Source organism: Rhagoletis zephyria, unplaced genomic scaffold, assembly GCF_001687245.7.
Source record: "Rhagoletis zephyria isolate East Lansing unplaced genomic scaffold, Rhagoletis_zephyria_1.1 Rzeph_scaffold_00078, whole genome shotgun sequence".
Lineage (NCBI taxonomy): Eukaryota > Metazoa > Arthropoda > Insecta > Diptera > Tephritidae > Rhagoletis > Rhagoletis zephyria.
In genome coordinates this window covers 534,773-544,463 of record NW_016157162.1, presented here as the reverse complement: position 1 = coordinate 544,463, position 9,691 = coordinate 534,773, and the positions used below count along the sequence as shown (strand labels likewise).

The following is a 9,691-nucleotide window of genomic DNA, read 5'->3' as shown; positions in this document are numbered from 1 at the left end:
ACAGTGGTACCATTCATAAGTAATTATAAATCCGGAGGTCTGAAAACGATAATGTTAGATAGTGGTACAAACATTAGGTAATCTCGTGTTAGGCATACTACTTAGGAAAATGTTGTGGCTGTCCCCATATATACGGGGATGGATCCACGTAGCGATAGTACGACCCATGATAGCTTATCTGAGTCGATAGAACTACATACCTTGAGGTATTTACGGGTCTCACCATGAAACAGGGGAATTGATGGTATACATAACCTTCGCCTTGTCCAATACATTCTTGGAAGTTCTTCTAGATCTTACTCCTTTTCATAGTCTTATCTAGACTTAGACGAGGAGGGCTCTCTTAAGAATGACTGATACCAGAATCTGAGCAGAAGGGCTTATGAGTCGTACGAAGTTCGATATTTTAACGAAAAAATGCCTTGAAATGCAATTCCGACGGACACCATGCATCCGCAGTGCAGCTGTACAACGGTTTAAACTGATCTTAGTAATAAAAAGAATTGAGCAGTTATATCCGAAACATATCGGACAAATCTTATTATGATAACCTGGTAGACTGATGGCTCATTGACTGAAGAGCGTAACGAGAAAGGTGTAGTTGGACCAGGGTCGATATACACGAAATCTATGGAAAAGCCTATGCTAATTTTCAAGGCTGAAACAAATGCTATAAAAAGATAAGCGGACTTTAATTTCAGGCGAAGCTACCGGAATCCGAACAGCAATCAGCTAACTAAGTTGGTGATGGAGTGTCTTAATAAGCTTAACACTTTTGCTCTGACCAATCGAGCTTGGGTTCTTTGCCGATAAACTTGCCACGAAAGGAGCATCAAACAGAGTCCTTATGTACCATAGGAAATGAACAAGCATCTATCTGCCTTGGCCCGGCTGAAGGAAGAGGCTCAAAGAAATTCCTACTGGGATAATCCACCAGGTACATATATGTATATATAGCATTCGAAAGCACTTTTAGGAATATCCAACCCAAAATGCTTCAAGGACCTTAACCAAACGTGTGCACTTGGTGGGCCATTTAATAACTGAGGGCTGGTTGAAATCCAAAGATTTAGGCTCAATACTACAATATATACCGCAGACTCTTTTAATATACTGTACTTAATAGCTTTTAAGATGTCAGTGCCCTATCCAAAAACAAAATTACAATAATGACTGGATTGATTTAGGTCATTGTCCAGCTATTTTTCACAAAAAAAAACACAATGTGCGCTATTTGCTCTTCTATTTAATTAGAGAAAGTTTAATTAAACGACATAGCCATATTGTGTTTAGAAATGCTTACTAAATTCTGCTAAAAGGGTGATTGTATTCGACCTGTTGAACTAATATCAATAAAATTGTGATACAAATGGAAAAATTCAAAAAATTGGCATAGAGTGCAATACAATAAAATTGCAATAAAGCACTTCAGTTTAGGCAGCGGTAAATTTAGCTTCATAAATTATGAATATTATTGCAAAGTATACATATGTATGTACATTAGACTGCATCACCAAAAAATGGGTTTAAAAAATGTATTATATTTGAAGACGTCTACCAAAATATTTCGAAAAAATATTAAGGTTTACGTGAGCTGAACCGATTTGAAAATACCTCCAAGATTGGAGTTTTTTATTAAGAGAAATAGTTTCTTGAAGAACTTTTTAGAAAAAAGTCCCCTCAGATGACAAAACAGATTAAGCTTAAGAAATCTGCATAAAAATATTTAAAAATCATCTCAACGGAATCGTAATAATGAGATTTTTGAAGCTGTTTTTTAACTTTTTTCCATGATTGATTTACGAAAACTTGAATAAATGGGCCAAAACTATTCCTTTCCAATGATAAATCACGAGTCTAAATCGGATTTGCTTAGATTCAGTTATTCAAGTTTTTCTGATACCAATATTTGAAAAAGATATTACGAAATAATTTCTAAATTGCCTTCCAATCATAACACCATGCGATAACAACAAAAAAATTTCAAAACATATGAATCGATACTCACGAAACTATTGGCAAAATATAGTAAAACTGTGTGCCTAATTTTTCACTTTGACGTCAGGATTTTTTTCAAAGGACTTTTAAATATTAAAGTATGATTAATTCAAAAATTTATTAAAAAAAAAAATAAGTGCAATGAAGAATAACAATATGGGTATGGTAGAATTTAAAAACAATTAACTGTTTTGGTTTACAAGGACGATTAGGTATTGAAAATGCGCTTTTAATAAATTTTAACTTCTTCAGTTAATAAGGTTTGCAGGACGAAATTCCATGATGAGGTCGTGCATATATTAATCCGCAAACAATAATAAAAAATAAAAAAACAAAATTTTTAAAGGATATTTTCGATAGCCATTCGTCCGTATACCACCAAAAAATTTATTCTGTTATAGTTCTACAGATTTTTTTTTTATGGTACCCTCATTGTTATCCTACATTGCGCCAAATTTTTAAAATAATTTTTTGAAATAATCATATTTTGTAAATTTCAAAGTCTTTTTAAAAACTCCTGACATCAGAGAGAAAAGCTAATAATTTACCCATAGTTTCGCGAATGTATTCATTTTTTTGTGTGTAAAATTTACTGTCGCGCAGTGTAATACTTTAATAATAATACATAATACGACAATGAGTAATATTTTCAAAATATGTATAATTGTTGCTTAGTTGTGGATACAATATAAAAAGATATGTACATATGTTTGTATGTATTCAATAAGCCTAAACGTATTTTTTTACATAACTTCACCTATCACAGTTTATTTAACATACAAAATTAAGTTTTTTTTCGTTTTTACAGTATATTTGTGTTTTTTTTTTGTACAAAATAAAATGCAAATTTCTTTAATCTAATGTACTAACAGGCAGCACTACTTAGCTCACGCGCTGCAACTCTACCGCAAACGCTTTAACTAAGAACAACTTTCACTTCCTAATTACACTACAAATACGAAGATTAGTTATTTAATTTACTAACACACATTCCCACGTGATCAACTTATTTGACCGTTACTTCCTGCATTTCCACCGCAGCCGCTTGATAACGCTGCGACTTAACGCCAGTGCGGAACTGATCTTCAATGGCAAGTAGCGTACGTCCACGCGTCTCAGGCAACACCGTGTATACGTAGATCGCTGCCAAGAACGCCATAATACCATAGCCAACAAAGCAGCATTCATTACCCAGAGATGCTTTCAGCGCTGGATATGTCTTAATGCAGATAAAGGCAAAGCACATGCCCACCGCCACTGTTAGGCCCGAAGCGGCGCCACGCACTCTCTGCGGAAATAGCTCGGATATCATGAAAAAGGGTAGCGTGTAGAGGCCGAAGGTGCTCAAGACAATGAAAGCGATAATTGCAATGACCGGTAGATATGGTATACGCTGCAGCCATGCATTCCAATTGTGGCCGGCCAGCAGAAACATACAAACGCACATGCCAAGTGCCGATACCATGCCCGAACGGCGACGACCCCAGCGCTCCAAGATGGTACCCAGCAGCACGGTAGTGACGACACGTCCAACGCCGATCATTACAGCGCACATGAAGGGATCTATTGTGACGCCAGCCTCTTGCGAAATCTGCACAGCATAGACGACAACAACGAAAATGCCGGTCAGTTGTTGGAAAGCGAAGAGACCCATGAGTATGAGAAGCGGCTTGTAGACCTCTGGTTGGCGTATGCACTCCAAGAAGGGCGGTTTCTTTACACCCTCACCCAGCTGTATAGACTTCTGCAGTAGATTGAATTCGGCCTGCACCTCCGGATGTGTAATTTCACCTTGAGTTTGCAAGAGAAAAAAAATTATAAAAGGTTACCGTTAATTACAAACATTATGCACTTCGGTTACTTACTAGACTTCTCCATGCCGCGAAAATAATTCAACGCCTTCTTTGCCTCCTCATAACGTCCCTTGGACACCAGCCAACTGGGTGACTCAGGCATTGGAATGACGCAAAACATAGCCACGATTTGATAGGCACAACAAAGCATTGCAATCAATTGCCAGTCGTTGCGTATAAAATATCCAATTATATAGATAACCATAATGCCGGCAGAAATCGCTACCGAAGTGCCCAGAATGAGGCGTCCACGTATGCGCGGCAAACTAATTTCTGCAGAGTAGACTCCAACTGGCGCGCTTGCAATGCCCATAGTAATACCTACCAAACAAGAAAAATAAGAATTTAGTATTAAGAAAAGTTCCGCTAAAAAATTACTCCTAGTTAAAGAAGCAAAATAAAAGCTAAACTATTAACGTGAAATTCGTAAACTATTTTGAAAGAGGTGCGTAAGGTTTGTTGTAGGTGGAGCTACGTAGGTACCTATGTACATACATATGTAGATATTCGCTAGCTTAGAGTGAAAAGTTGCTAAGTTCATTAGTTATAAAAACTTAAATTTTCATCGAGATAGATAGTAGTAAAAATAAAAAAGGGTCGTTTCCAAATAGACCGAGCTATTTCTGCCATTTCTATTCAGTAAAATAAAAATTTGACGAGTGCAAAGAAAACAGAAAAAGTTCCATAGATTCAAATGATTACCAAAAATTTATAAATAAATAAGGTCGAACTCTACCGATTTGTAAAGAGATATGTTTGGATTTGAATACGCAAAAATGTTGTTATCAAAATGGTTTGCAAAATACTTGAAGAAAATGAGTTTGGGAAGTTTTTCATCTCCCCTGTAAAACCTCACTCTAAGCTAGCATTATTTATTTCAAATTCCGACTCGTTTTTGAACCAATTCAAACCAAAAATTAAGTGTCCATTTCTTCGTTGTTACCCTATATTGGCCTTTCGTTAGGTTGAAGTAGCTAAAAAATAAATAAATATTTGAACTTACACTTTTACTAAGTGTTTGGCCGAGCTTCTTCTCCAATTTGTTGGGACTTGCAATTGCCTGCCGAAAAAACCTTTTCAAATTCTAACCTCTAACCTCTCAGCTATAGCGGCCATCAAGTTGGCTCTTAAACTTTTTCTAAGTATTTGGCCGAGGTTCTCCTCCAATTTGGTGTATGGGACCTCCAACGTGTCGCCTACAGTAGTCGTCAAGTTGAAAAAGCAGCTGACCTTAAGAAAAAACAGCATTTCTAGACCCGATTAAAGGCCCATTATGATACCACGTGGATCTGGAACAATTTTCCCTTTACAACAAGTCCGTGTGGCCTGCGAATCCTAGCAATTGCCGGATGTCAAGCTTTCAGTTGCACTTAAACCCCTTAAGTAAAATGTAAGTAATGACTAGAGGCCGCATTTGTATGCAAAAAAATAAGCTTGAAAATATGTGCCATCATAACTATAAACAAAATACAGTCAGCGTCAAAAATATGAATACGCCGACGTATTAATTATTTTAGTTATTTATGTTTATCATACCAATTTTTTTCTTATTTAAAAAAAAAAAACGTAGTTCATTCAACAACGAAACTCACAAGAATACATTTTTTAATTTCATGCAGAACTCGGGAAATGCAAGAAATACCAAAAAATTTTTATCAAAATTTAAAATTTTTAAACTCAACTTATTAACTCAATTTCTTAGAGAATTTTTGTGTGTGCAATGCAAGAAATACCGAAAATTTAATCAAAATTTAAATTTTTTCAACTAAATTGTGTTGGCATAACATAAAAAGCAAACGATAATTAACAAGACAAACTTAGCACAGTGCGTAGGCAACTGGCTGAGTTAGCGGTGATCGTCGGTTCGAATCATACAGAAAGAAGTCTGATGAGGAAATGTGGTGATTTCCGAAATAGCTATCACTTCTACCATTTTTTCAAATTATTGTTGCTTTTCCACAATAAATTTTCATTAAAAAACGGCCTCGAGCTCAATAAAAATTGTTGAATATAATTGTTATAAGGCCAAAAAATAACAAAAAAAAAAAAAACTAAATTTCTTAGAAAATTCTTGAGTATTAAATTTTGTAGCTCAGTAATTTTTAGTGTAATAAATGTAAGTTTCCAGTCACGAAAAGTTACCGTTGATTTTTGAGAAAGTTTTTAGCACAAAAAAATTTAAAAAAAACACTGGCCATTTTTAGCGACTTTAAACTTGGATTTTATTACGCTAAAGCTTAATGGGCTACAAAATCGAATTAAAAAATTGAAGATTTGAATCAAAATTGTTTGAATTTCATGCATTTTCCCCAGTCCTGTATGAAAAAATTGATTGGTTTTTGCAGTTGAATGAACTACACTTTTATAAAAAATAAGTAAAATTTTGTATATAAATTAAAAACAAATAAAATCGCCAAAACGTCAAGGTATTCATATTTTTTTACGCTGATTGTATATAAATTGATATACAGACTGGGGATTTCTATGCAGAAAACGACGCCTAAAAATATGCACCACTTAAGCATAAGCGAACTGTATAAATTTGTACACATTTTGTTTATAAATATGTAGTGCCTACATACTTTTAGCCTTCCTTTTTTGTATAAACATTCGCAGTCTATTGATATAAACTTTGCTTATAGTTGTTATGGTACATATTATTAGGCTTATTTTTTAACATAAGAATCCGAGCTCTAGTAATGACAAATTTTTTGAAAGCAAGCAATTAAATGTTTCTTTCTAGCACGCATCGGAGTCTACGTTTTCCAGAGAGGGAGGCGCCCTATTAGATATTTGTCAGTGGATTATGTGAGTGGTAAATGTGGCAAAACTATGCGTAACTACATTTTAATGTCAAAAATGAAAACCATTTCCATACAAACTTTCTTAAAGATCACCAGCCGGTTTGATTTGACAATTGCCAAACATTTCAGCGCTTTTGATGCTATACGATCCATGTAGTTGAATAAATTGCTGAGAACCGCGAGTTCGGTGTGCTTATGACCTCAATCAAATACTACTTGCTTTACTATCTCAAATATTAAGTTTTACTTACCAATACAAAATCGTGACACCAGTAATTGTATAAAAACGACATCCACATTGCTCTCTATCGCTAACGCCATCAATGCCCAAGCAAACAAAGCAATCACATTCAATACGATGAGAGTATTTTTGCGACCCAATTTGTCCAGCAGAATACCAGAGAGAAGGCCACCGAGTGGGCATGAAAGAGTGTTGATCGAAGCTAAAAAAGAAAAAAAGTTAATAAAAATATTTATGTTTTTATTCAAATGTACTTATAAACAAAGAACTTCATTCATCTTCACTTACCAAACCAAGACGCCTGCGATTCGCTAAGATGGACAGCCTCATTGGGGTCAGTGAGCTGACGCATGGTGACTGTAGGCATACCTAAGGCCATACCCGCGGAGAGTAGCCCTATATTACCGAGGATAACCATTAATCCTTGACGACGTACAGCGCGACTTTGTTCACCGAGCGGTATTTGTTTTGCTGGCTTATTGAGGCCGGCAACAATTTGTGGTATTCTGCCATTTCTGCCATTTGTTGTAGTCAAAGACTCAAATTCTTCAGCCTTGGCTGCAATGGAGTCGGTCATGCTGTTATAGTAATAGAAGATAAAAAAGCTATGTAGGATTATGTGAGTAAATGCAATGAAAGAGTGTAGAGATATTAAAATTATTCTTAACAATTGTTTGGGTGTAAATAAAACTCCTCCATAAATGTTAACAACTAAATAAGAGTCGTTTGATATCGAAGAGGCTTTCGCATATCGGTATGTATGAATGTACAAACATATATTTTAGGAGTGATACTCGTAAAAGTAAGGTTTGCTTATCAGTTCTATTAGCAAGTGAGCACCACTTAGGGTCCGATAATGCATTTTCTTAAACAAATAAGTTATTTTTATCAACTGCTCAACGAGCATTTTTAGCAAATATATGTGTAAAAAATACAAAATAAAATAGAGTGCTGATTTTTGGTATATTTATGTACAGGGTGTCTTATAACTTAAACTTTATAAGGGTTAGAAAAAACACTCAGATTCGAAAGTTGTATTCTAATTTTGCCATGCGACGTTGCATGCAGAGCTGTCGTGTCGGCTCTGTCGAGGGTAAGAGGCTTTCAAGTGAACCATTTTCAAACGAGAACGTTAATTGATCAAAAAGTGTAGAAATCGGTGGAGAGATACTATTATCTATCAACTCCAACAATTCTAAGGCAGACGTGTTTGGAAGGAAAGATTCATAAAAATCTGCCAATGTGCATATGGTTACAGGTATATACACATGGGCGTAGCCAGGTAGGGGCAGGGGGGTGCTCGAGCCCCCCCTAACTTTAAAATTTTCCTTATATATATGTAAAATAGTAACCTGAAATGACCGCTTAATAGGGTCGGTATAGGTATATACATAGGTATATACATATTTCTAAACAATCTGAAATGAAGCCCTTCGGAAGGACTAATAAAGCCCGGAATACTTGAATATCATTTCGTGGTGGCCGCTATGTAAACTGTAGGTCCTTCCTCTTTGTGTGACAACATCAAGGCGCACGCCACAAGTCGGAGGAGAAGCTCGGCCTAACACTAACATATGTGTAAGCGCCAATCTGTTATTATTATTAAGTACACACATACATACATATGCATTTTTAAATAGTGTATATTAGACGATAGCGTCTGTGAACTCTTATGACTGACTATTTGACAGTATAGAAACCATATCAAGATACTAATCTTGGTGAAATAGGACTTTCTGTAGACACAAAGGCTGGAGGCTTTGAGAGATACCACTAAAACACGTTGCAGAATTGTCTAAGAGAATCCCTAAGACATGGGGCTGACACCTTACCTAACCTAACCTAAATACGTTGGAGGACGAATATCGTCTGCAGTCAAAATCTAGAAGTGACATATTCTTTGTTTTATAAATTGCTTAATACTGTATGTTGGAGTAATTTTTAAACGGTGAGCAAAACAGAATTTTATAGAGTACATCGCTAGTGTTTAAACAAGAATCTTTTTTTTTTTAAATATGCTGAATCCGAACTCTATGTCCAGGTGTCGATTGTCAAAATTTCCTCTCTCCTTTTCCGAGACACTAAAAAAATTTGACACTTCTGACCACGGATGCGGAATCAGTGGGGAAAATATGTCGGAATAGACTAGAGCGTAGTGTCTCGGCCAAGAGGTTGTTTTGCGTGCCTGTGTTATCCTCTCCGTAAAAGCCTGATTATGTCAACTTAACTTTTTGACGTGGCATTAAGTTACGTTAAGTTTCGGCTGCGTTAGGAATTTATGTAAACACTCTTCTTATTTGTCAAAACATGAACGAAAATTATCTAGGCAGGCTGCGGGTTTACACTCCGAATCCGTTGTGTAACCCACCTTGCTTTAAGGTGAATACTTAATTCAATACAAAATTTGTGAATAAAAGTCTGATAATCAGTTCAAGTATGTACTTAGTGCACATTATTGATTTAACGTCTAAGTATAACAATTTGATACAAAGTTAGACTAATGAAGATATGGTATACATATGTAAGTACAGTGGCGGATTTATCGTACAGGCAACATAGGCTGAAGCCTAGGGCGGCAGAATTAAGGGGCGGCAAAATTTAAGACAGCTAAATTAAAAGAAAAAAATTTATTTGGATTCAGCTGCACTTGAAATTGTGTTTGTGTCTGTAAAATATTATTAATGATTCATCTCATTCAATACAATTCAAAATTAGAATTACGCTGCGAATTTTTCCTTAGTATAGCAGTCGTTGAAATTTCCATTTAACTTTCATTCACGCGGCTTAGAAACCTG

The 9,691-nt window shown here is 35.6% G+C and overlaps 1 protein-coding gene across 2 annotated transcripts in view; it reads right to left on the bottom strand.

Annotated features, from left to right (window-relative positions):
• Positions 1–2,639: 2,639 nt before the first annotated feature.
• Positions 2,640–9,691, bottom strand: part of LOC108373234 (facilitated trehalose transporter Tret1-2 homolog) — a 15,454-nt gene continuing 8,402 nt past the window's right edge. For both annotated transcript variants that reach the window (XM_017629101.1, XM_017629108.1), the window contains exons 2-5: positions 7,185–7,474; positions 6,907–7,098; positions 3,864–4,172; positions 2,640–3,789 (exon numbers count right to left, since the gene is read on the bottom strand). In XM_017629101.1, coding sequence (XP_017484590.1) covers positions 3,005–3,789; positions 3,864–4,172; positions 6,907–7,098; positions 7,185–7,473 — 1,575 coding nt within the window. In that variant the 5' untranslated portion in view covers position 7,474 and the 3' untranslated portion in view covers positions 2,640–3,004. The remainder of the gene's footprint in view (positions 3,790–3,863; positions 4,173–6,906; positions 7,099–7,184; positions 7,475–9,691) is intronic.